The following is a 27,999-nucleotide window of genomic DNA, read 5'->3' as shown; positions in this document are numbered from 1 at the left end:
GAGGTAGGTGAGGGATAAAAGACTGCACATTGGGTACAGTGTACACTGCTCGGGTGTTGCATGCACCAATATCAGAAATCACCACTGAAGAACGTATCCATGTAACCAAAAATCACCTTTACCCCAAAAACTATTGAAATAAAAAAAGTCATTTGTATTGTTTAAAAGATGAAAAGGAAAAAATGAAAATAAATAAATCTACAGGGAAAAAAGCTTCCAAAGCCATGGGGGAGCAGGTGGGAGGACTTATTGGTCTATCAAGGAGTACTGTGAACATGAAGGGCTTATCCGGTTGATAGCTGTCAGATTAGTGGGTTGGTATAAACCTGTTCCAGGAGGTAAGTTGTCAAATTACATGACCACTTGAAATTTCTTTTGGTTAGCAAAAGGAGTAAACTAGAATTGAGGTTATTTTACCAGGGCCAGAATGTATCTTAGCCTAAAAAATATTGCATTATTTTATGTAGTCCCCTCAAATTTAAGTATATATAATGCATATGTGCTGTTTATTGATTAGCAGGTACCTAAGGAAACCATTTCTGGTACATATTGCTAGTTTATAATATACGTGGTCCAAACCATTAAAATAATAAACAAGGAAAGTGTGAATTCTACAGACACTGGGAAATTCAGCAAAAGAAATACTTCCAGTACCATCAATAAGTGATTTAACAAGCAGTGTACTTTTACCAACTTGTAGTTCATAACAGTTTTTCCCTTGAGTGTGAGAACATTTAAATTATGTTCAAATAATGGAAATCTTTTTCATTATTCTCAAAAACAGATTGTACCAATAAAATTGGCCAAGTATATAAATTTTCATTAATATGCTAAACATTGTGTTTTCCTCACAGGCTCCCATCTGGTGAAGAGTTCTTATCAGTGCCTTAGTAGTCATGTTTCAAATCTCACAGATTCCTTTAGGGTTAACCCAGCTGCAAGAGTTGTGTATGTAGTTAGTTGTTTCATAGCCCTGTCTATCTATCACATTCTAATTGTTGAAAGGTTGTTGGACAGAGGCTATTTCTATTATCCCTTATCCAGTATGGATTCACATTTTCAACACCTCAACTGTGCTTTTTTTCTTTCCTCAACTCAGTTGTCTGAGTTACTGTTCCTACAAATTATGCTCAGCATTGATATCAAAGTGCTTGTCCTTCCAGCCTTCTGTTCTAGTGAGAAAGGTTCCACTCACAGTCCCATGGTCAGGGAAGCACTGATAGGCTTCTCTCTGCACTGATTTGAGGACCCTCATTTCACCAGTATGTGGCTAATCAGCAGTTCCTACAATTGAGTGATACAAGGGGCCGTCAATTATGTGTGGTGGCGCTTAGCCAAACTTCAGACTAACATGCTGCAGCATTTGGGCAAGACTGTGTGGGGCAAGTTGACCATAGGAAGATGAGAGGAACACAGCAGAAACACCATGAAAGTGGAACAAATGGGTCGTGAGTGAGAAGGAGAAAACAGGTAGTTTCTAGCACTGCCTGATTCCTGACAGATTTCCAAGTCCATTCCATGTTTATACCTAAATAAACACTTCTCCCAGTTTTCAATCAAAGGTGGTATCAGGGAATTCCTGTGCTAAAACCCAAACATAACTCACAAGTTTAGTTTCCTGTGAAAAAAGACTGAGCTGAAATTAAAGAGAATTAGGTTCTAGCTTTATGCAAGTCACCTTTGGATCCTCTACGTCTAAAAATATTTATATATATATAACAAAATTGTGATTAGTTCTAGTTTTCTCTTTTATGTTTTAATTATCTTTCTCCTAATAAGAAATTTGTTGATTTTTATTTTAGATGTTAAGGACATGTTCACTTCCAGATCTCTCAAAGCTGTTCAGAACCCTTATGGATGTTCCCACCGTAGGGGATGTTCGTCAAGACAATCTTGAAATAGATGAAATTGAAGATGAAAACATTAAAGAAGGACCTTCTGATTCTGAAGACATGTAAGTATAATGTCATTAGTAAACAGCATTAAAAGAGTTTCTGAATTTATATGTAAAAAAAGGGAATAACTTACCTAGCTCTTTTTTTAAATCATTAACCTCTGCTTTTATGTCTTCCGTATATTATTTTTATTTATTTTAAGAGACAGGGTCTCACTCTGTCACCTAGCTGGAATGCAGTCTGGACACAGTGGCTATAATGTCATTAGTAAACAGCATTAAAACAGTTTCTGAATTTATATGTAAAAAATAGGGGATAACTTACCTAGCTCTTTTTTTAATCATTAACCTTTGCTTTTATGTCTTCTGTATATTATTTTTATCTATTTTAAGAGACAGGGTCTCACTCTATCACCTAGCTGGAGTGCAGACTGGACACAGTGGCTCACACCTACAATCCCACCACATTGGGAGGCCAAGGCAGGAGAAATGCTTGAACCTAGTAGTTTGAAACCAGCCTGGGCAACATAGTGAGACACCATCTCTACAAAAAAAAAAAATTATTTTTTCTTTTGAGATGGACTCTTGCTCTGTCACCCAGTCTGGAGTGCAGTGGCATGATCTTGGCTCACTGCAACCTCTGCCTCCCAAGTTCAAGCAATTCTCCTCCTCAGCCTCCTGAGTAGCTGAGATTACTTGCCACCACGCCTGGCTAATTTTTATATTTTTGGTAGAGATGGGGTTTCACCATGTTGGTCAGGCTGGTCTCAAACTCCTGACCTCAAGCGATCTGCCCACCTCGGGCTCCCAAAGTGCTAGGATTACAGGCATGAGCTACCACGCCTAGCCAAAAAAAAATTTTTAAATAGCCAGGTTTGTTTCCACATGCCTTGTAGGTAGTCTCAGCTACTCAGGAGGCTGAGGTGGAAAAATCACTTGAGCCCAAGAGTTTGAGGCAGCAGTGAGCCATGATCATGCCACTGCACTCCAGCCTGAGCAACAGAGTGAGACCCTGTCTCAAAAATGAAAAATAAATAAGCTGGAGTGCACTGGCATGATGATAGCTCACTGCAGCCTCCAACTACTGGGCTCAAGCAATCATCCCACCTCACTCTCCCAAATAGCTAGGATTACAGGTGTGAGCCGCTGGGACTGGCCAAGTTAATTTATTATTGCAGAAAAATAAATTTATAAATGTAGTGTAGCCTAAGCGCATACTGTATTTATAAGTCTGTAGTAGTGTATAGTAATGTCGTATGATAAGTACCCTATAAAGTTTACCATTTTTTATCTTTTATACAATGTTTTCACTGTACCTTTTCTATGTTTAGATATATTTAGAATAGACAGATAGCATTGTGTTACAGTTGCTTCCAGTATTGAGTACAGTCATATGCTGTACAGGTTTGTAGCTTAGGAGTAACAGGCTCTACTATGTAGCCTAGGTATGTAGTTAGCTATACTGACTAGGTTTGTGTAAGCACATTCTATGATGTTAGCACAACAATGGAATTGGCTATAACAATGCATTTCTCAGAATGCTTCCTGTTGTTAAGCAATTCATGACTGTGCTCTACAGTTTCCCAGGAGAATGACCAGAAAGCTCCACATATACCTCCTGCCATGTATGATTTCAAAGCCATGGCAATAGGGAGTTAGCAGGTAGACCAGTTTTGTTCGTGTGTGTGTGCACATGTGTCAGTGCACACATGTTTTCTGCATGTAATTGAATTGTTTTCACAAAATTGCTTTCTTTGTGATTCATGGGGAATCCTGAATCTAGGAGGGAAATTTAACAAGCAATACTCTGAGAGCTGTGAGGAGTGATAGCCACTTAGATTGTGCACATGTACCCTGAAACTTAAAGTATAATTTAAAAAAATTTGTTTTCCATAAAAAAAAAAAAAGGAGCCTTCCTTTACCTTGTTCAGTGTTGGTCAGCCCTCTCAACGCCCTCAGACAAATGTTACATATTTTTGGGGGTAATAAAACCAGAGTTTCCTAGAGTAGGTGAGAAGGTACAGTGTGTTCAAATCACCTGGAGAAGAAGTTATAAAATATTAGAATTTTTATAATGTATTTTGTAATTTCTTTGAACTTGTTTCTGCTTTTTACTTTTACCTTTGGAAAGAACTTGTATTTTGATCTGATTAAAAGTATTATTATCACTCTCATAATGTTTTCTTCTGTAATGAGTTACATAGGATCGACGCCGCTGGCACATTTTATTTTCTGGTTTTTGGTTCTTTTTTAAGCCTTGCCCTTGCTTCGTAAGTTTCTGGTGAAACTTCATTTTTAAAAGATTGCCTTTTTCATTTTTCCTAGAGTTCTGTAGATTTTTACTAATGATCTCAATCTAGAAGAAAAGTTACCTTTTTACTTTTGTTTCTTCTACTTGACTGTGGTCATTAAATACTGAAATATTGTGTTTTTATTAATCCTATTGGAGAACATAACAACATTCAGGATTTTTATTGTTGACAAAACTGCTAACTAAAATTTTTTTCCCAAAAATTTTATGAAATCATTTATTTTTATCTGAATGAACTACAGCTTATTTGTGGCTTGTGTTCTTTAATTTTTTTCTTTCTTCTAAGCTGTTAAGTTTGTGTTATGCTTGTGTTCTTTTAATGAACAATTGGTGACAGGATTTTATTTTAAAACTTAAGTTAGAAGCCTTTAGTATTAATTGAAAAATTTGAAAACCAAGTTGTTTTTAAAGTACGTTATTTCATATTGTTATAGGGATATTTCACTTGATGTTTGTCTTTGGAAAATTATTTTTTTTTTGGTCTAAACTTTAGTTAAGGTTTTATAAGAAAGCCAACTAAAAACTGAATTCAAGACCAGATTTTTTTAAGTACCTTAAAGTTGTTTGGTGCTCATTTAGTAAAAGACCTTAATCTTATACTTTCTTACGGTGGCAAGCTTAGCTGCCTCAATTGAATACCATCTGCAGAGGGCATTAATTCCTCTAGGTCAGCCACTAGATGATTTTATGAACAGGTCAATATTTACTCACTGTAGTAATGGTACATAGCAGGTGTGCATGCTACTTGATCTTTTTTTAATAATAAAATTTTTTTGGGAGATAGGGTCTCACTCTGTCGCCCTGGCTACAGTACAGTGCTACAATCATAGCTCATAGCAGCCTTGGACTCCTGGGCTCAAGCATTCCTCCTGCCTCAGACTCCCTAGTAGCTAGGAACACAGGCTCGTGCCACCAGGCCTAGCTAAGTTTTTTGCAATTTTTTTTCTAGCGAGGTCTCACTATGTTGCCCAGGCTGGTCTCAAACTCCTGGCCTCAAGCAATCCTCTTGCCTCAGCCTCCCAAAGGGCTGGGATTACAGGCATGAGCTACTGCACCCAGCCTAAATTAGTCTTTTAACTGTATTAAGTTAAATGCTACTAGTGGGATGATTCAAGAGATTAGACACTATTTTCTCATTCTAATTAGATGCTTTGCTTTTCTATAGCTCCTACAAGTCAAATTATAGGAGTTTGTACGTATAAGTACAAAATAAAGATATTTCTACATAAAAAGATTATTTACTCTTTCCATTAATGGAAATTATATTGACAGTCTTGCACAGTAGTGTTTATATTTTAGTTCTTCAGTAAATATTTGATTTGAATCTAAACTTTTAGAAAGGCCTTAATTAGCCCTTGTGTCCTGTTAAGCATTGCCTTCCTGATAGATGAAATCCTCGGCTTCAGTACATAATCTCTTTTAGAAGTCTTCAGACATCTAAAACATCAATTAACTCCTTTAGTCTACAGACTTTTCCATTTACATTCCATGTTAGGAGAAAGAAGCAAATCATAAGAGGAACAAAATTTTTCTGAGTATGTTTCTCAGATATTACAGAAGTGGTCAAAGACCTAGATTTCAGTGCTTTGTCATTTACTGACTATGTGGCCTTGACCAAGTCATCTAAACACTTTGGTTCATAGTTTTCATGTCTCTAAAGTGATTTTCTGTGGATAAAATTTGAGTAATAGGATAAAACTGTTTAAAAAACAAATGTTCTATATAAATATAAGGTATTATTTGTATAAGTTATTTCATTCCAGCATCTGTAATCCCATGAAAATAGAATTAATATTCTGACCAATACTTTGGAAACAAAATTCTCCAGTGAAGAATTATGATGGTTGGTATAGGCTAGTTACACAGAAAATCTATTTATTATGTATTTTAGAATATTTTTAAGAATAAGCATCTAAAGATAAGATTTCTGGTGACCATTTTATTCACTGGGTCATCCTGTTAACATGAATATAAAATTTCCTAAGTATTTCTATTTCTAAAAGTTCAAATGTCCAATGGGCATTTATATGGAAAGCCTTTTGTATAGTGTCTAGCTATTAGCCACATGGATATTTTGAAAATTACAAAATTCCATAAAAGAGAAAATAATTTACTATTATTTGTTTTAGAAAAACTTCTATAGTCTGGCCTCTTAAAATATCAAAACATCGTTTCAGAATTTAAGCAGTGAGTAACATTGATAGTTATGTGATTCTCTTTGGCAAGTTGGGATCATTTTAAACAAATCATCTTCTGGCTTATATATTCCAGAATATGTGTTGTGTGATATATTTATCAGTTGTATTCATCCTCAACTTACTGGTGAAAAACAATGTAGGTTTTTTCCAGATTTTTTGTTATCTACTATTAGGATTTTTTAAGAAGTGGCTACATATTGAGTAGAAGTAAAATTTCAGCATCAGATAGTTTTAGTTGTTTAACTTGGTAAATTTCAGTATGTTTGAAACTTTTAGTTGTACTTTTAAAATTTCAGTGTGTTTGAAGAAACTGACACAGATTTACAAGAGCTGCAGGCCTCGATGGAACAGTTACTTAGGGAACAACCTGGTGAAGAATACAGTGAAGAAGAAGAGTCAGTCTTAAAGAACAGTGATGTGGAGCCAACTGCAAATGGGACAGATGTGGCAGATGAAGATGACAATCCCAGCAGTGAAAGTGCCCTGAACGAAGAATGGCACTCAGGTGCGTGATCAGAGTTTTGGACCTTTTTCTTTTTCAGTTTACAAATATTTCAAGTAGAGTATATTTTTCTAATCTCTGCTATGAACCATTTCCAACTTTAAATACAACTGAAGCATGCCTCTGGGTCTCTCCCCTTTTTTCATTCTTTTTCTTTTCATACAAATGTGTGATTTTCCATTTTTTAATTAAATTTTTTATTTATTTCTTATTATGTCAATGCTTTTTTGAAGCATTTTTATTCTAATCTCCATTTCTTGACTGATTTTTCCAGTAATAAAGATAATAACATTGTTTTCTTGGCATTCTATATTTTAGAAAGAGCTTCTGCATATATTAATCAGCAGGGTTAACACTGAAAGCAGTTTTTAAAGTACTAAAAACTCTTTTCGTAAATTTGGAAACTTTCTCTTTCGTAACATTACCCCTCAGATGCATAGAAAGTGTGTCTGTTTCAATAACTATATTATATTAATTTAGGAAGAAAAGCTAATGTGAAAAGACTAAGTAATTTTTTTCAAAGTATCTTGAGCATGTACATGACAAAACATATTGGCCATTTATACTTTCTAGATGCTTTCCTGAAACGTAATGATGTATGTCTTAGGTTGTCTACCTTCTGTAGGCTTTTCCATGGTATGGCCCACGTTTATCACCAGCTATTGAAAATACTAGTTAGGGTTAGCTGCTTCAAAGCAAAACCTGGAGGTGTGCTTTTTCCACTTTTTTTTTTTTCATTGAAGTAACATCTCTAGGAGTGTTTTGATTCCAACCTGATTTATTTTTTATATCTATAAAGGAAAAGTAACATTCTTGTTTAGATAGATTTATACATTTTTTTTTACCAAATAAAGGACAAATATTAAAATGACAAAAACTGTTTATAATGAAAGTAGAAGTAGTCTATTTCAATGGCATTATTCATTTGTCATAGAATTTTAGTCTATTAGGGTATGAGTTATTTTATTCAGTCTTTTTTAATCAATATCTATTTTAATTTTGTTTTTTAGATAACAGTGATGGTGAAACTGCTAGTGAATGTGAATACGATAGTGTCTTTAACCATTTAGAGGAGCTGAGACTTCATCTGGAGCAGGAAATGGGCTTTGAAAAATTCTTTGAGGTTTATGAGAAAATAAAGGTAAGTGAAAAGTCAATTAAAACACTTAAAATGTGCTATGTTTGAAGGTTAAAGAAATGTTGTTAATCTGTATTGGTCATTAGATTTACTATAAATAAAAAGTGAAGTCTACAATTAGAGAAAGTTATTCAAATATTAATTTATATTTGGAAATTTGGTATAGGCTATTCATGAAGATGAAGATGAAAATATTGAAATTTGTTCAAAAATAGTTCAAAATATTTTGGGAAATGAACATCAGCATCTTTATGCCAAGATTCTTCATTTAGTCATGGCAGATGGAGCCTACCAAGAAGGTAAGATTTCCTCACATGTCTGTATAATTTTCAGTAAATGTGAGAAAAACAAGATGATACATGTATATGAATCAGCTTACATCACATCCATTTTGTGAAATCTACTTGGGAACTATATAACTTTTAAGCAATAATAAAATTAACTTTGTCATGTACTTTTACTGATCTGTCACATACTTTTACTGACTTAAGTCCTTTAAGTCCATATTTTTTTTTTTTTTTTTTTTTTTTTTTTGAGACGGAGTCTTGCTCTGTCGCCCAGGCTGGAGTGCAGTGGCGCGATCTCGGCTCACTGCAACCTCCGCCTCCCGGGCTCACGCCATTCTCCTGCCTCAGCCTCTCCGAGTAGCTGGGACTACAGGCGCCCGCCACCACGCCCGGCTAATTTTTTGTATTTTTGGTAGAGACGGGGTTTCACCGTGGTCTCGATCTCCTGACCTCGTGATCCGCCCGCCTCGGCCTCCCAAAGTGCTGGGATTACAAGCGTGAGCCACCGCGCCCGGCAAGTCCATATTTTTAATTTAATTTATAAGTAACCTTTGAATGAGATTTTTGGACAGCTCTAGCAATTAGAATAATTCTAGCCAGGTGCTGTTGCTCATGCTTGTGATTCCAGCTACTTGGGAGGCTTAAGTGGGAGCATGGCTTGAGGCCAGGAGTTTGAGACCAGCCTGGACAACGTAGTGAAACCCTATCTCTACACACAAAAAAATTTTTAATTAGCTAGGCATGGTGGTGGGCACCTGTAGTCCCAGCTACTCAGGGGACTGAGGTGGGAGGATTGCTTGAGCCCAGGACTTTGAAGCTGCAGTGAGCTGTGATTGTGCTACTGCACTCTGCCTTGATGACAGAGCCAGACCCTGTCTCAAAAAAAAATAAAAAATAAAAAATTATAAATTAGAATAATTCATTTTTTTTGTTTTTTTTGTTTTTTTTGAGACAGAGTCTTGTTGCCCAGGCTGGAGTGCAGTGCTGTGATCTCGGCTCATTGCAACCTCCACCCCCTGGGCTCAAGTGATTCTCCTGCCTCAGCTTCCCAAGTAGCTGGGATTATAGGTGTGCGCCACCACACCTGACTAATTTTTGTATTTTTAGTAGAGGCAGGGTTTCACCATGTTGGCCAGGCTGGTCTTGAACTCCTGACCTCAGATGATCCACCCACCTCAGCCTCCGAAAGTGCTGGGATTACAAATGTGAGCCACTGTGCCTGGCCCTAGAATAGTTCTTATCAAGGATGTAGTATTAAACGTTTTTTGTGTGTGTGAGATGGAGTCTTGCTCTGTTGTCCAGGCTGGAGTACAGTGGCACAGTTTCGGCTCACTGCAGCCTCTGCCTCCCGGGTTCAAGTGATTCTCCTGCCTCAGCCTCCTGAGTAGCTTGGCCTACAGGTGCTACCACGCCTGGCCAATTTTTGTATTTTTAGTAGAGATGGGGTCTCACCATGTTGGCCAGGCTGGCCTCGAACTCGTGACCTCAAATGATTCACCCCTCCTTGGCCTCCCAAAGTGCTGGGATTACAGGCATGAGCCACTGCACCTGGCAAAACTTTTAGACACAAAAAGCAATATGTAAAATTTTGAACAAGAATTTCTTTCTAGATTATTTGCCCAAACATTAATTTTATTACTTTAAATGTTTAATTCATAGACTAAAATTGAGGGTTTTAAATGTTGATGCTTAATTTTAGCAATAAAAATGTTTATAAAATGTATTTGTATTCCATACAAAATGTTTGCATATTCATATAAAAAAGTCTAAGATTGCATTTAAATATATATATGTATATAGTAAGAGAGAAAATTAAGTTTTAAAAAAAGTTTGGGGAAGTCAACAAATTGGACAAATGAGCACAAGCAGTATAACATGAAGCCAGGAATGAAGAATACAAACTTCATGTTCAAAAGGTGTCCACATTTTCTAAAAACAGGAAACAAATTTGGTGCTGGTCTTTCTCACAAAGCAGAAAACCTAATTAATTACATGAGTCACAGTATTCATGAGACAAAACATTTTAGTTGCTCAGAGGACAGCTATTTTTGGTATTGAAACCAAAGGAATAATTTTCCCATGATCTTTAAAAAGAGGGCACTATCATACAGTGTTCCTCAAACTTGAATAACGTGGATCCCATTAAGGATCAAAAAATATTTTTTTCAGGCACAAGAATCCAAGGGTCTATAAACCCCAGTAAAAAAAAAAACAAACTCAAGTCTTAGTGGTAGAAAATTTCTGTCAGTTGTGAATTATTACTGTAAAACAGATGTATTTTTCTAAATATTAAAAAATTTTATCAAAATGAAAATATAAAAGGTAAACATTTTCTGGTACTTCTGGATTTCTTATTTTATTGAGACCTTGGGCTTCATTTTACAAAACAGAGCTGTAATGGAATGAAAAGTATCCTCAGTAATTTTTACAATATTTAGATTTCATGAGGCTGTTTCTCATATGTCATGCTGTAAGTTAATGGCACGAAGCCAGAGGATGATTCCATTTCAGTAATTCTGTAGAGTGTATCAAACCAATTCTATTCATATTCAGACTATTCCACCTCCAGGCGGTTCTCCTTAAGTATTGTTTCAATAGAGCTCTTCATAAGTAATCAGCAACAATGTGCTTGGGGTTCAGTTTTGCTCAACAAGTATCTGGAGAGCTTTTAGTTTGCCTTGCCCCTTAAGTGGAGAACTGTAACAATCAACTTATTCACAAGGTAGAATTGACATCCTCTTTTGACAACTGAGCGGCTTCAAAAGGATATACGCCTACACAGAAGGCCATTTCCCCTGCAAAGGACCAAGAATCAGGCTAGGTTAATACACCACTCAGGAAGCAATATCAGATTTTCTCTATACACAAATGAAAAGGGAAAGAGAACCCCAGAGTTCTGTATCATAAAGCCTGACAGTAATTCCTTCAGCCTAGAAAAAATGTAAAGCAATTGAAGATGCCTACCCTGGCAATCTTTTCTAAAACTCTTAGTACATACCATTACAGCAGGTGTAGCTTAAAAAAAAATTTAGTACAGCCCATAACATATTATAACTTACTATTATAGCTACTAAAGAAACTGGTTATAAAATGGATATTGAATTATGTGGATGACTTGCTGTTTTGTATTGTTAATCATGAGAGTTAAATGAAATGACTGGATTTTGATTTCATATTCATTGATTCAGAATAAATGTTTTGCAGTCCTTCTTATTGGAAGTCAGTAGAGCCCATATATAGCTGTTCTTTTTGATTTGGGGAGTTTTTTTTTGTTTGTTTGTTTGTTTGTTTTTATTTCTATGGAGACAGGGCCTTGCTCTTTCACCCAGGTTGGAGTGCAGTGGCATGATCTCAACTCACTGCAACCTCCTCCTCCTGGGCTCAAGCAGTCCTCCCACTTCAGCCTCCTGAGTAACTGGTACTACTGGCGTGAGCTACCATGCCTGACTCATTTTTGTGTTTTTTTGGTAGAGATGGCATTTCGCCATGTTGATCTCAAACTCCTGGCCTGAAGCTGTCCTCCCACCTCAGCCTCCCAAAGTGCTAGGATTACAGGTGTGACCCACCGCACCCAGCCTACCTGTCTTACAGATAGTTGTCCAGACAGCTATCTTTTAGGCCACGTCTAGGAGATGATAAAGCCATGTCATATGCATATGGTACTTAACACACTTTTATTCGCTGTGTTGGGGAGAAGGGAGAGTAAAGAAGGGAAGGGGTAAGCAAAATTTTATCTCGCTCACCCGAAAGTGACATCAAGTCATTAAGGTACAAGTTAAAAAGAAGATTGTCAAAAACACATTTCTGTTTTAGTTCACTGGAAATTATATGAGTCCTGAAAAGACAGCCTCAGCTATTTAACTCTCCTGATACTGTTATGGTGCAGGTTTGGTAAGCATCAATATCTTCAGCCATTGATAAAGTTAATGCTTTTTTGTCCATAGTTAGATACTATCCAGAGTCAGAAGTCAAATAGAGCTAATAAAATGTGTAAGCGATTTGATAGTATTCCTAATAAATTCTTCCACAAGGAGAGAAGGAGTATAGCAGCTATGGCCAGTGGCAACCTGGCAGAGGCTACCATGTTCTCACATTGAGTATTAGCATTAGCGGCCCAAGTTTATAGATTCTTTTTTTTTTTTTTTTGAGATGGAGTCAGGCTGGAGTACAGTGGCATGATCTCGGCTCACTGCAACCTCCGCCTCCCAGGTTCAAGCAATTCTCCTGTCTCACCCTCCCAAGTACCTGGGATTACAGGCATGTGCCACCACACCCAGCTAATTTTTGTATTTTTAGTAGAGACAGGGTTTCACCATGTTGGCCAGGCTGGTCTCAAACTCCTGACCTCAGGTGATCTGTCTGCCTCGGTCTCCCAAAGTGCTGGAATTACAGGCATGAGCCACTACGCCTGGCCATTATAGATTCTTAAGAAGGAGACACATACCTTCTCTTCATATTCATTTTAGGTGGAATATTGGGCTGTGTTTATGTAATGAAATTTTATACATCAGCTAAAATGAGTGAATTAAATTCCATCTATCAATGTGGATAAGCCCCACAAACACGATGAGTTGAATAAGTAGAATATTACACCATTTATGTAGTGTTTCTAAACAATTTTATTTAGATGTCCATGTACGTAATAAAAATAAAAGCAAAAACCCGTGAGCGGGAAGAATACACATCAATTTCAGACTACTGAAAATGCCCTTGGGGAAGAAGAGAAAGCAATAAGATTGAGAAAGGGTACTCTGCATCTGTAATATGCTTTTACTTAAATAATCCAGACCACTATGGCCAAAAGTTAGCTTTTGTTAATTCTACATATTATGGATATGTGTGTTCATTACTTTCCTGATTATTTGAAAAGTAAGTAAATTATAGTACAGAGTGATGTGCTACCTTGGAAGCAATAAAATGTATGTAAGTTGTAAAGTAATGATCCAACTACACTGATGGTGACAGGATAGGTCTTCCTAGGGGAGAGGACATCAAAGTTGGATTCTGAAAGACGAATGGGAATTTAATGCAAATAAGTACTCATACATGGAAGGATGCAAAATGTATTAGGGGAACTATAAGCAATTCAGTGTTCCTAAAGCATAAATTATAGGGGCAGTTGAGGAAGGTGGGGAATGAAATTTGCTAAGATGAGAAATATTTAAAAGGCCAGATCATGAAGGGCTTTGTAATCCACGTTAAGGAGCGTGGATTCCATTTTGAGGCAGCAGGGAGCTAACGAATGTTTTAAGCAGTGCAGTGATTTGACATGACCCTTGGATTTTAATGAAAGATCACTTTTGCTAGAATGTGGAAGATAGTGTTTGCATATAAGATTAAGTTAACCAATCTGTTTAATTCACTTGATTATAATCTTTAGAATTAAAAAAAATTGAAAATAACAAAAATGTCTATAAATAGTAATGGTTAATTATGTCATATCCATTAAACAGAATACTGTGCAGACATTGAAGTCAACATAGAATATATCCATGATTTATTCTTTAACATTTTATTGTCAAATTTTTATCATACTGAAAATTTGAAAGAACTTTACAGTGATCACCCACGCACCCACCACCTAGATTCTAACATTAACATTTTCTAATCTTACATTATCACTTATATATCCACCTTTCCATTCACTAGGGTGTTTTCAGTGGAAAACTTATGTTTCAAAACTGCATTTTAGTGTAATTTTTAAAAGATATTTGTGTATGCATAGGAAAGCATTGTGGGAGGATTTATATAAAGTTAACATTGGTTATCTTTTCGCTTATAGATGATTTTTGCTTCCCATTCTATTCTTCATTATATTGTCTGAATATTTTACAATGAATGTGTGATAAAATAATTAAAAAGTGTGTTTAAAACTACATTAAAGCTCTTTTTCCTTTAGCATGAACAAGAATGGTTTTTTTTTTAAGTAGATACAGCTTGATTTGAAATGAAGTCAATTTTTTTCTTTTTTCTACAGATAATGATGAATAATCCTCAAAATGTTTTTTAATCCTCAACTATATGAAAGCATTTGAATTTGGCTTATCAGAATAACAAGCTTCAGTGGGAAATACAGCAATTATTTATTTAAAAAATCAGATTTAAGATGGGCTTGCTTATTGCGTGAAAAAGATGGAGAAACATGCCATTTTTCAGTGAAGATTCTAATATTTTATCTATTTTATTTTGTTCATTGAATTCCATGCTTAAATCTTGTAAAATATATACTTTATTAAATCATCCAACCGAAGCATAGGAAACATTGACCCAGAACCTGACTTAATGGTTTTGAAGATTTATGCAATAGGGTAAGTTTGAGTTTCAGCAAATGTCTTTAGGTTGAAGGAATTACCTATGTCATGAAGGACCTGTCTGTGGTTTTTCAATGGAGTCTTTAAGCGTGATCTTTTTTCTGTCTACTACTTGTTTTCATTCTGGCCAGCAGTTCTACATTAAATCACCTTGTCAAGGGCTCTGTTTAGATGTATACATTTTGAAGATGAAATTTTTAGACTTAAAGTTTATATTCTCAAGTCCTTTTACAAGTGTGTCTCCTGAACTAGCACACAGGCTGTAGAAACAGTCTTAGAAATCATTGAAAGATTTGATTATGAAAGAATAGCAAAATTATATTTCCTGACATATAAAAAGTTGGTTTAATGCCTTTATTTCTCTTTAAGGACCAGAACCAGGAATACTATATCGAAAAATTAGTCTGTGGATTTAACATTGACCTAGCATATAGCTTAAAGTTGCTCTTTTGGTTTTTAACTTCCTCCATTCATAAGCTTCAAGGACACTAAGATGTTAAAAAGGAGGAAATAATTATTTTTATTTTGACACTGTGACAGTTTTGGTAACTAGGATCCTAGGGAGGGAAATATTTGCCTGTTGAACTTCTTTCCGTTATGAGAGGATTTAGTTAGGTCATTAAGATGATGATCACACAGCTTCAATCACAATATGCCAAGTATAACCTGGTTTCGTTAGAGGTGTCTACAGTCCAGATGTTCTTCGTAATAAAAGCAAAGTTTTTGAACCTCTGAGTACAAAGCAGGCTGGTTGGCATAATATGTAATTTGAAAAATAAAATCTTATCTTGCAGCACTATCAGTATGTTGAATTTATTATGTATATTATTTCTGATATCCAAAACTAAATACTTGATTTTTTAATATGTGTGTTTATTTTCTGATATTGCTATTAAATTTTTATTATCTACCTGAAGTATATCGATTGTCTTTTATTTATTATTTTACTTTTTTCAATAGAAAGCTTTTACATCAAGCTGATAATACTTTTGTTGGTTTTGTACCTGATGATTTCTTTCTTCATAATGGAAGAAAATGAATTCTGTACTTTAATTCTTTACAATCCTGAAAGATGGGCATGATTTTGAGGAGGTTATGTGTTAATTCTTAAACTATTGCAACTGTTAGAAAAGAGTATAATATGGTAGAAAAAAATTGTTTTAGCCATATTTCAAAAGATGTTATATGTGCAGGAATAAGGATGATCAATAGGATTTGTGCCATCTCCAGTCGATTAGCAGTGTGTGACTCTGGAGTGTTGTTATGGAAAGATTATGCCAGTGAAGAAAAGGGCTTTTTCAGTGAGGTCTGTTATAAGTGTTGGAATTGACATGTGGAAGCATCTGTAGATTCATAAATGTTAGCATTAAATGGGCTATCGGGATAATTTTGTCTTTTCCCCATTTAACATGCAAGGATATTGAGTTGAACATGAAATTAAGTCACTTGTGTAAAGGGTCAGGGTCAGAGCAGTTTCTGGGTCTTACACTGTTATTAGTTGCACATTCTTATCTCCCCCAGAGAATCAAAAAGAATAAATTTGATAGGAATTTGGGAGGCCGAGGCAGGTGAATCATGAGGTCAGGAGTTCAAGACCAGCCTGGCCAAGGTGGTGAAACCACATCTCTACTAAAAATACAAAAATTAGCCAGGCATGGTGCTGGGCACCTGTAATCCCAGCTACTGGGGAGGCTGAGGAAGAGAATTGCTTGAATCGTGGAGGTGGAGGTTTCAGTGAGCCAACATTGTGCCACTGCACTCCAGCCTGGGCAACAGAGTGAGACTGTCTCAAAAAAAAAAAATTGATAGAAAATAGTACACCTGGCATTAATGCATTAAGAATTCTACAGGCCAGGCACACTGGCTCACACCTGTAATCCCAGCACATTGGGAGGCAGAGGTGGGAGGATCACTTGAAGCCAGGAGTATAAGACCAGCCTGGGCAACTGAGTGAGACCTCATCTCTACAAAAAAAATTAGCTGGACACAGTGATGTGCACCTGTAGTCCCAGGTACTTGGCAGGCTGAAGCAGGAGGATTGCTTGAGCCCAGGAGTTCATGGCTACAATGAGCTATGATCATGCCACTGCTCTCCTGCCTGGGCAACAGAGCAAGATTCCATCACTTAATACACACACACACACACACACACACACGCCGATATTTCCTATTTCTGGGAATAACACACCATTCTACTTACCATTTTAAAACTTCTCAACAGAGAGGTTAAAGTTGGGGTTTTTCCCCATAAATTAACACATATTCTAATGCTTATCACTTGATTGATGATGGATCTTTGAAGAGTGTGTGTGTGTGTTTTACACCTAAAAACATGCACAAGAGGTAACATGATGATGAATTGCAAGACCAAAGCTTTGAAGAAAACCCCAACTCAGAGAAATAAGTAGAATATTGGTGGGGAGAAAGCCACTTTTGACCTGAAAGCATGTCCAGTACCTCACACTTTGATATAGTGGGCTCATGGGGCAAAAAGGATGAAAGGTAAGGTCAAGGACCATCCTGACTGGAGAATCCCATAGGAAACTGCAAAGAGTTACATCTTCACACTAAGGGAGAGCTAAAACTAAACCCAACCCCAAATTAGGGACTGTACGAAGGGAAAGGGACAGAAAAGTCAGATAAGTTGTGGCCACATATCAGCCTTCAGATGGTTTTTTTCTGTGTGTGTATGCCTTGAGCACAAAAGCCTGGGTGAATGAAGGACCTTTAGATTTCATATAATTTGAGGTAGTTCGCAACTACTAGTGTCCCCTGAACCTGGCAGAAGCCATTCCAGTACCACTCTGAAGAAAGACACATTAATTAGGTGTTTTGCAAAGCACTGTAAATAAATTTTCAGGAGCAATGATGGACATGGAGTGAAAGATAAAATAGTGCACAAGAAATCAAGCTCTGCACACGCTTTAGATATGGAATTATGAGATGTATTATTAAACAACTATGCTTATTGTGTTTAAAAAATGATCAATGAACTTGAAAATATTTGTAGGGAAAGCAAAACTAAAAAGGGATACAAATTCAAAGATAAAATATAATTTATGTACGTGAAAAATACAATAACCAAAATTTGAAAACTCAGTGGACATTCTTAGCAGCAAACTTCATGGCAGAAGAGAGAACTAGAAAAAATTACCCATAACGTAGCACCAAGAGAGAAAAACTTAGTACAGAAGAGAAAGACAAAGATTCAGTGAGAAGGTCTAATGAGTATTTGACTAGAGTTCCAGAGAGAGAGAATGAGGTAAAGTTATTTGAGGAAAAAAAGGCTGAGAGCTTTTGACAACAATTGAAGACATCAATCCATAGACTGAAGAAGCCCAGTGAATTTCAAGCAGAATAAAGTAAAAGAAATACGCAACTAGTCTCTCAAGTGCAACTGGGAAATCAATGAAAAAAATCTTAAAATAAGCCAAGGATTAAAAGTTATACTGTCTTCAAGAAAATGTCCAAGACTGACAGCTGGCTTCTCAGCAGTAGTAATGAAGCAGTGGAATGATACCTCCAATGGATAGAAAATAATTGTTCCAGGCTTACAATTGACCCTTGAATGGCATGGATTTGAGCTGCATGGTTCCACTTTTTTTTTTCTTTTTGGAGTCAATCTTGCTGTGTTGCCAAGGCCGGTCTTGAACTCCTGTCCTCAAGTGATCCTCCCACCTCAGCCTCCTGAGTAGTTGGGATTACAGGCATGAGCCCAGCTTGTGGGTCCACTTTGTGGATTTTCTTCGGTCTCCATCACCCGTGAGAAGTAAGACCAATCTCTCCCCTTCCTCCTCCTCCTCAGCCTACTCAAGCTGATGACAGGGACAAAGACTTTTACAGTGATCCACTTCCACCTCATGAATAGCAAATTTATTTACTCTTCCTTCTGAATTTCTTTTTCTTTTTTTAGAGACAGCATCTCACTCTCTTGCTCAGGCTGGAGTGCAGTGGCACATAATTATAGCTCACTTCAGCCTCAAATTCCTGAGCTCAAGCAAGCCTCCTCACCCTCCTGAGTATCTAGGACTATAAGCATGTGCCACCACGCCAGCTGATTTTTTTTATTAGAGATGGGGTCTTGCTGTGTTGTCCAGGCTAGTCTTGAACTCCTGGCCTCAAGAAGTCCTCCTGCTCCCAAAGTGTTGGGATTATAGGCATGAGCCACAGTGCCTGGCCTGATTTTATTAATAACATTTTCTTTTCTCCAGCTTACTTTAAGAATACAGTATATAGTAAGCATACAGAATATGTGTTAATTGACTAAGGCTTCCAGTCAACAGCAGGCTATTAGTAAAATTTAGGAGCAAGTCAAAAGTTATACAAGGATTTTCAAATATGCAAGGAGTTAATGCCCAAATCCCCAAGTTGTTCAAGGGTCATCTGTATAGACTTAGCAAAACTATGTTTTAAGAATGAAGAAATGGGCTGGGCATGGTGGCTCACGCCTGTAATCCCAGCACTTTGGGAGGCAGAGGCGGATGGATCACCTGAGGTCGGGAGTTCAAGACCAGCCTTACCAACATGCAGAAACCCCCATCTCTACTAAAAATACAAAATTAGCCGGGCGTGGTGGCGCATGCCTGTAATCCCAGCTACTCGGGAGGCTGAGCCAGGAGAATTGCTTGAACCCGGGAGGCGGAGGTTGCAGTGAGCCCTGATCGTGCCATTGCACTTCCTCCTGGGCAACAAGAGCGAAACTCCATGTCAAAAAAAAAAAAAAGAAATGAAGTCTAACTCACACTTCTGCCCATGATGAAGAAAAGAAAGTGGATTTACTTCTAACCTGGAACACCAGACAAAATGCATGAACCAATGGGTTTCAGATAGCAACAGACAGCAAAGGACAGTGCCATGAAAGAAGGGAAACCAACAAGGTAAGCTCTATGATTCCCCAAGTTTACAGCACAGAAACAGCATGAGGTAGGTCGAGGTGAGGGGACAGACCCAAACAAAGCCCAGGAGTTTCCCTAAATCAAGGAGGCAGAATTTACAGAGGTGAAAACAGCCAGAATTTGCAAGGCAGAGAGGAGAAAGGAGGGCACTGCACAGGCGAGAAAGAGCTCCAGAGATCCGCACAGGGTTTCTTATGTCTTCAGCTGAATACTGATGAGTGCAGCACATGAGGAAACGACCTAAGACTGGTGGAAACCACTAGAACAGAGCAGCGGAATAATCCTTCAGTATGAAACGGGGTCAAGAATAGTTTGTATTTCCACCAGCCTGACTAGAAAGACCTAACACCTGAGGCATAAGAAACAGGAAGGTATTGCATGTATCATTAGTGGAGCCAAATTATCCCTAGATAAAGGCTATTCTGGTCTTGCCTAACAGCTTAAAAGCTAGGCATGCAAACATGCAGGAAAATTGACTCAGGGAGAAAAATCTATCAGTGAAAACTGCAGAAATCATACAGATAATATAGTTAGTAGTCAAGGACACAGCTAAAATATACTCTACACAGTGGCTCTTTCTATCTGGAGGTTCCAAATCCATAGATTCAACCAACTGCAGATCAAAAAATATTTGAAACAAAAATAGGACCTAGAACCAGAAATACCATATGACCCAGCAATCCCATTACTGAGTATATACTCAAAGGAATATAAATCATTCTACTATAAAGATACATGCATACGTATGTTTATTGCAGCAGTATTTACAATAGCAAAGACATGGAATAACTCAAATGCCCATCAATGACAGACTGGGATAAAGATAATGCAGTACATATACACTATAGAATACTATGCAGCCATAAAAAAAGAATGAGATCATGTCCTTTGCAGGGACGTGGATGGAGCTGGAAGCCATCATCCTCAGCAACCTAACACAGGAACAGAAAACCAAACACCACATGTTCTCACTCATTAGTGGAAGTTGAACAATGAGGACACATGAACATAGGGAGGGGACATCACACACAAGGGCCTGTTGGGGGGTGGAGGGCAAGGGGAGGGAGAGCTTTAGGACAAATACCTAATGCATGTAGGGCTTAAAACCTAGATGATGGCTTGATAGGAGCAGCAAACCACCATGGCACATGTATACCTATGTAACAAATATGAATGTTTTGCACATGTATCCTGGAACTTAGAATGCAACAATTAAAAATACAAATTTTAAAGGCAATACACTGTAACAACTATTTACATAGCATTTACTTTGTATTAAGTATTGTAAGTAATCTAGAGATGATTTAAGATATACAGGAGGATATGCATAGGTTATATGCAAATACTATGCCGTTTTAGTAAGGGACTTGAGCACCATGGAGTTTGGTATCCACAGGGTCCTGGAACCAATAACCCACAGATATTGATGGGCAATTGTACATTTTCTAAAGGTAGAGGAAAGCATGAACATGAAGAAGAAAGGCATGTCAGATTTTATAACATATGTGTATATGCCAAGTAGAAGTTCTATAGATGAAAAATGCATGTATAACAAATAGCAAATTAGCTACTCAGAAGAAAATAGTGAACTAAGCCCAATTGACATTTATAAAACATTTCATGTAAAACAAACAATACTTTCATGTGTACACGGTACATTTACTAAGATAAACCATAGTTTGGACATTAATAACCTATCAAGATATTTTAAATGATTCAAATCATACAAAGTATGTTTTCTGATCTCAATGGAATTAAATCCATTTTTAAAAAAGTTCTGGAAAAGCTTTACGTATTTGGAAACTAAACACATTTCTAAATAACTCATGGATTAAATGAGAAATCACAGCCAAAATTAGAAAATATTTTGAACTGATTGAAAATTTAAATGTGACATATCTAAATTTGTGGAATGTGTCTAAGGCAGAGCTTAGGAGTGAAATTTATAGCATTAGACACATTGTAAAAGAAGCAATTCAATAACTTAAACTTCTACCTTAAAAAAACAGAAGAAAATAAATTAAATCTAAAATAGGCAGAAAAAAGGAAATGGTTTTTTAAAAAAGCAGAGAAACCAATGAAATGTAAACAGAAAATGAGAGAAGCCAAAAGCTAATTCTTAAGAACATTAATGAAACTGATAAATCTCTAGCTAGACTAAAAAGTGCTTAATACATAAATTTTAAATGTCAGAAATGAGAGAGGCCAAGTGACAGCTCTAAAAGACGTTAAATGGATAATAAGAATGTTGTGAACTATCTATGTGAATATATTTGACAATTTAGTAAAAATGGTCAAATTTCTTGAAAAGAAAGCTGCCTATATTAGTTGGCTTGGGCTGCCATAACAAAATACCATAGACTGGGTGGCATAAACAGCAGAAATCTATTTCCTCTTAGTCCTGGAGGCTGAAAGTCCAAGATCATGGTTGTGGCTGATTTGGTTTCTGGGGAGGGCTGTCTTCCCGCCTTGTAGATAGTCACCCTCTCACTACATTCTCACATGGCCTTTCCTCAGTGGTGCACTGGGAGGATGGGGGAATGCTCTGTGGTGTCTCTTATTACAAGCACACAAAGGCACTAATCCTAGAGGATCAGGGTCCCACACTTAGGATCTTATTTAACTTTCATAGAGGCCCCATCTCCAAATACAACTACACTGGGGGTTAGGTCTTCAACATGAATTTTGAAGTCACAAACATTCAGTCCATAACACTACCAAAGTTCATCCAAGAAGACAGAAAATCTGTAGAGCCCTATATCTAATTATAAAATTCAATTTTAGTTTAAAACCTTCCCATAAAGAAAACTTTGGGCCCAGATGGCTTCAATGATTAATTCTACCAAACATTTCTTGAAGAAATAGTACCAATTCTACACAAGCTGTTCCAAAATAGAGGCCTGCAGGGAACATTTTCCCACTTATTCTAAGACTGCAACATTGCCTGTTCCCAAAGCTAAAAAAAAAAAAAAAAAAAGAGGGGTGGGGGAATTACAAGAAAAGAGTACTACAGCCTCATACACCTCGTGAACATTTATGAAAAAAATTTTTTTTCAGCCAAGTACAGTCATGTCTGTAATCCCAGCACTTTGGGAGGCCGAGGTGGGACGATCACTTGAGCCCAGGAGTTTGAGACCAGCCTGGGCAACACAGGGAGACCATTATCTCCACAAAAAAATTGTATAACTAGTTGGGCATGGTGGCATGCACCTGTAGTCCCAACTACTTGGGAGGCTGAGGCAGGAGGATTGCTTGAGCCCAGGAGATTGAGGCTGGTGTGATTGTGCCACTGCACTCCAGACTGGGTGATAGAGCAAAACCCTGACTGAAAAATATTTTATTTTTAGTATAGTAAATACATAATCAGTAACAGAGTCATTTATTATCATTATCAAGTAGTATGTGCTGTACATAATTGTATGTGTTATGCTTGATGAAAGAATGTTTATCAAAATTTTAGCAAGTCAAACCCAAAAATATATAAAAAGAACAATGCATCATAACCACGTGGCAGATAGGCCAGGAATGCAGGATGAATTTACATTTGAAAATCAATCAATGCAATTCATCATATTAACAGACTAAAAAAGAAAAACCATATTATTATCTTAATAAATGCAGTAAAAACATTTGAGAAGATTCAACCTCTATTTCTCATAAAATATCTGCCAACTGGGAATAGAAAGGAAATGCCTCAATCTGGTAGAGGTCATCTAAAACAGTAATAAACAAATAAACTTACAGCTGACATACTTGAAATGACTCAAGTTAAAGACTTGAGAATGTGGTGCAGGGGAAGCTCACATACACTGCTAGTGAAAATGTAAAATGAGGCCAGGCGCGGTGGCTCATGCGTGTAATCCCAGCACTTTGAGAGGCCAAGAAGGGCGGATTATCTGAGGTCAGAAGTTTGAGACTGGCCTGGCCAACGTGGTGAAACCTTGTCTCTACCACAAATACAAAACTTTGCTGGGCGTGGTGGCACGCACCTGTAATCCCAGCTCCTAGGGAAGCTGAGGCAGGAGAATCTCTTGAACCCTGGAGGAGGTTGCAGTGAGCCGAGATCGTGCCATTGCACTCTAGCCTGGGCGACAAGAGCGAAACTCCATTTCAAAAAAAAAAAGAAAAAGGAAATGTAAAATGATATAGCCACTTTGGAAAAAACAGTTTGGCAATTTCATAAAAAGTTAAATACACACCTTGCATACCTCCCAGCCATTACATTCCTAGGTATTTACTTGACAGGAATGAAAGCATACGTCCACATGAAGACTTGCAGAGGAATGTTAATATCAAATTTATTCATAGTAGCCAATAACTGGAAACAACCCAAATGTTTGTCAGCTAGTGAACGGATAAGGAACTGTGATATATCCATAAAATAGGATATTACTCAGCAATAAATAAGAATGAGCTATTGATACAATATGTTTAAGTCACAAAAATGTGCTGCATGAAAGAGGTGAGAAACGAGTTCATTCTGTAGGATTCCATTCATTTGAAACTAGAAGACTAATCTAGTGATGGATAGCCTGGAATTAAAAAGGGAGGGTGTTAAATAACTGAGAAGCAGCAAAATGAAACTTGCTTAGTGATACAAGTGACTGTATTTGAAAAAAAAAAAAAAATTATTTTTGAGACATGGTCTCATTCTGTCACCCAGGCTGGAATGCAGTGGTGCAATCACTGCTTACTGCAGCCTCGATCTCCAGAACTCAAGCGATCCTCTCATCTCAGCCTCTAGAGTAGCTGAGGCTGAGACTACAGACCTGTGCCACCACACCAGACTAAATTTTTTTTTTTTTTTTTTTTAGAGACGGGAGCTTGCTGTGCCCAGGCTGGTCTCAAACTCCTGGCCTCAGGTGATCCTCCCACCTCATTCTCCCAAAGTGCTGGGATTACAGGTGTGAGCCACCACACTCAGCCTACATATAATTTTTAAGTCTACAATAGAGTATTGATGAGCTCCAGTGACATCTTGCAGATTCCAAAGTAGGTATTTAATTTCTGTCATTTGAACCCACTATAACTTCAGGAAAGTAAGAAGCGCCTTCTTGCCCCTGCATTAAGTTAGGGTGGAGGCATTTGGTTGGAGCTGGACTCAAAACAGTTCTTGAAGTTGGATGAAGTAGATGTATTGATCCAAGTCAATTATCTTCCCTTCATTCTCACCAGTGATGTGCAAAGTTTTGTACATGGAGACAGTTGCATTGATTCACGTATATTGGAACACTTCTTTTTTTAAACTATCTGCATAGACGTCATAGAAGTATCCACTAGTCCTTTTAGGCTTGGCATAGTAGTGAATTATAGAGCCTCTGAAGAATAAGACGTTGGTCTTAAGGCAAGAAAGGATGACTCATCTGAATAACTCATGGTTTAAAAATTTCACTTGCAACATGCACTGAAATTTTTAATTCACGCACAATAATTATACATATTTGTGGGGTCCGTGTGACACGGATACATGCATACAACATGTAATGATCAAATCAGGGTAACTGGGATATCCATCACCCCAAACATTAATCATTTCTTTGTGTTGGGTACATTCCTAATCTCTGCTAGCTATTTTAAAATATACAAAAGATTATTTTTAAGTATGGTCACCCAACTGTGCTATTGAACACTAAAACCTGTTCCTTCTAATTAACTGTATTTTTAATTTTTTTTTAAGAGATGGGGTCTCATTATGTTGCCCAGGCTTGTCATGAACTCCTAGACTTAAACTATCTTCTCACCTTATCCTGCCAAGTAGCTGAGATTACAGGCTCGAGCTACTGCTCCTTACTCTGACTGTATTTTAATACTGATGTGGGAGGAGGGCAGGGAAGTGCTGGGTAGAGAAGAGCGGAGTCTCTGGTGAGGGCTTCACCCTCGGGCCTGTGCCCATGGACCTAAGTGAGAACAGGCACTCCTGTTTTCATGCCCAAAGGTTCCATTTTCCAAGACCACTCTGGGCAGCCACTCTCCCATCCTGTGCCCATGAAAATCTGAGGCTTTAGCTGGCACAGACACAGAGGCTGGACGTCAAGAGGAGCAAAGGAACCAACCAGCAGACACCAGCAGATACTGGCAGACCAGCGATGGTGGAACGACGCGGCCATCGAGGGGAATTCAGCCAGGGGTGGTCGAAGAAGAGTCGGGCTGCTGGGCAGCGCGACTCCAGGAGAAGACTGCCTTCCACTCCATCCCCCTCTAGCTCCCCACTCATCTCGCTGAGAGCCACCTCCACCACTCAGTAAAACCTTGCGGCCGGGCGCAGTGGCTCACGCCTGTAATCCTAGCACTTTGGGAGGCCGAGGTGGGTGGATTGCCTGAGCTCAGGAGTTCGAGACCAGCCTGGGAAAAACAGTGAAACCCCATCTCTACTAAAATACAAAAAATTAGCCGGACGTGGCGGCGAGCGCCTGTAATCCCAGCTACTTGGGAGGCTGAGGCAGGAGAATGGTGTGAACCCGGGAGGTGGAGCTTGCAGTGAGCCGAGATCGCGCCACTGAACTCCAGCCTGGGTGACAGAGCGAGACTCCATCTCAATCAATCAATCAATCAATCAATAAAACCTTGCACTCATCCTCCAAGATCCAATGTTCCTGGCACACTGGGCAAGAACTCAGGATAGAGAAAACCCTCTGCCCTTGCGATAAGGCAGAGGGTCTAATTGAGCCGATTAACCTAAGCCGTCTGCAGACAGCGAAGCTGAAGGAGCACACTGTAACACATGCCCACTTGGGCTTCCGGAATCGTAAACACTCACCCCAGAGGCTGCCATGGGAGCCCAAAGGAGCTCCCTGCGACCTCTGCACCCTCCCCGTCTGCATTGCCCTTCCTAGGGGTTTGAGCAGCAGGGCACCAAAGAAGTGAGCCACAACCCTGTCACACGCCCTGCAAGGGGAATAAGGGTGATCTCCCATTTCAATATCCGTTAACCAGCCTCTCTTCCTTCCTCCTTCTGAGCTTCCGGTAACCATCATTATACCTCCTACCTCCATGAAATCAGCTTCTTTAGCTCCCACATGAGTGTGAACATGCAATTCATTATCCTTCTGTGCCTGGCTTATTTTACTTAACTTATTGACCTCCAGTTCTGTATTGCTGGAAATGACACGATTTCATTCTTTTTTATGACTGAATAATATTTCATTGTATCTATCTACCACATTTTCTTTATTCACCCATTAGGTTGATTCCATATCTTGGCTGTTGTAAATAGTGCTGCAACATATATGGGTGTGCAAATATCTTTCCAATATACTGATATCCTTTCTTTTAAATATCTAGCCAGCTGTGCAATTGCTGGAACATATAGTAGTTTTATTTTTAGTTTTTTGAGAAATCTCCCTACTGTTTTCCATAATGGCTGTACTAATTTACATTTCCACCAACAGTGTGTAGGAGTTCTCCTTTCTCTACATTCTCACCAGCATCTGTTATATTTGCCTTTTTTATAATAGCCATTCTAACTGGGATAACATATCTCATTGTGGTTTTGATTTCAATTTCCCTGATTATTAGTGATGTTGAACATTTTCTCATGTATCTGTTGCCCATTTGTATGTCTTCTTTTGAAAGGTATCTATTCAGCTCATTTGCCCATTTGTAAATCAGATTATTTATTTTTCTGCTATTGAGTTATTTCAGTTCCTTGGATATTCTGGACATTAATCCCTTGTCAAATGAATAGTTTGCAAATGTTTCCTCCCATTCTATAGGTTGTTTCTTCACTCTGTTGTTTGTTTTTATTTTGCTGTGCAGAAGACTTTTAGTTTCATATAGTGCCATTTGTCTATTTTTGCTTCTGTTGCTTGTGCTTTTGAAGTCTTCTCCATAAAATCTTTGCCCAGAACAACATCCTGGAGTGTTTCCTCTGTTTTTGTCTGGGAGTTTTACAGTTTTAAGTATTACATTTAGGTCTTTGGTACATTTTGAGTTGATTTTTGTATAGGGTTAGAGTTGGGAGTCTAGTTTTATTCTTCTGTATATGGATATCCAATTTTCCCAGCACCACTTATTAAAGACACTGATCTTTCCCCAATGAGTGTTCTTGGTGGTGTTGTCAAAAATCAATTGGCTGTAGATATGTGGATTAATTTCTGGGTTCTCTATTCTGTTCCATTGGTCTATGTGTCTGTTTTTATGCCAGTACCATGCTGTTTTGGTTGTTACAGCTTTGTAGTATATTTTGGCATACAGTAATGTGATGCCTCCAGCTTTGGTTTTTTGCTCAGAATTTTGTTGGCTTTTTGGAGCTTTTGTGGTTCCATACAAATTTTTAAAATTTTTCTCTATTTTTGTGAAGAATTCCTGTGGTATTTTGATAGGGATTGCATTGACTTTTTGTAGTATAGTCATTTTCACAGTATTAATTGTTCCAATCCATGAACATGGAATGTCTTTCCACTTTTGTAATATCTTCAATTTCTTTCACCAGTGTTTTATAGATTGGCTTGTAGAGATCTTTCA

The 27,999-nt window shown here is 37.8% G+C and overlaps 1 protein-coding gene across 6 annotated transcripts in view; it reads left to right on the top strand.

Annotated features, from left to right (window-relative positions):
* Positions 1–15,446, top strand: part of NEK1 (NIMA related kinase 1) — a 215,085-nt gene extending 199,639 nt beyond the window's left edge. For 5 of the 6 annotated variants that reach the window (XM_058436867.1, XM_032148894.2, XM_032148890.2 and 2 more), the window contains 5 exons: positions 1,803–1,954; positions 6,700–6,908; positions 7,916–8,046; positions 8,210–8,342; positions 14,308–15,446. In XM_058436867.1, the coding sequence (XP_058292850.1) occupies positions 1,803–1,954; positions 6,700–6,908; positions 7,916–8,046; positions 8,210–8,342; positions 14,308–14,321 (639 nt within the window). In that variant the 3' untranslated portion in view covers positions 14,322–15,446. Of the gene's footprint in view, positions 1–1,802; positions 1,955–6,699; positions 6,909–7,915; positions 8,047–8,209; positions 8,343–12,143; positions 12,222–14,307 lie in introns of all 6 variants that reach the window. The other variant, XR_009212947.1, reaches the window with a different exon arrangement.
* Positions 15,447–27,999: the final 12,553 nt, after the last annotated feature.

This window comes from Hylobates moloch, unplaced genomic scaffold, assembly GCF_009828535.3.
Source record: "Hylobates moloch isolate HMO894 unplaced genomic scaffold, HMol_V3 SCAFFOLD_3, whole genome shotgun sequence".
Taxonomy (NCBI): Eukaryota; Metazoa; Chordata; class Mammalia; order Primates; family Hylobatidae; genus Hylobates; species Hylobates moloch.
This window is presented reverse-complemented; position numbering and strand designations above follow the sequence as displayed.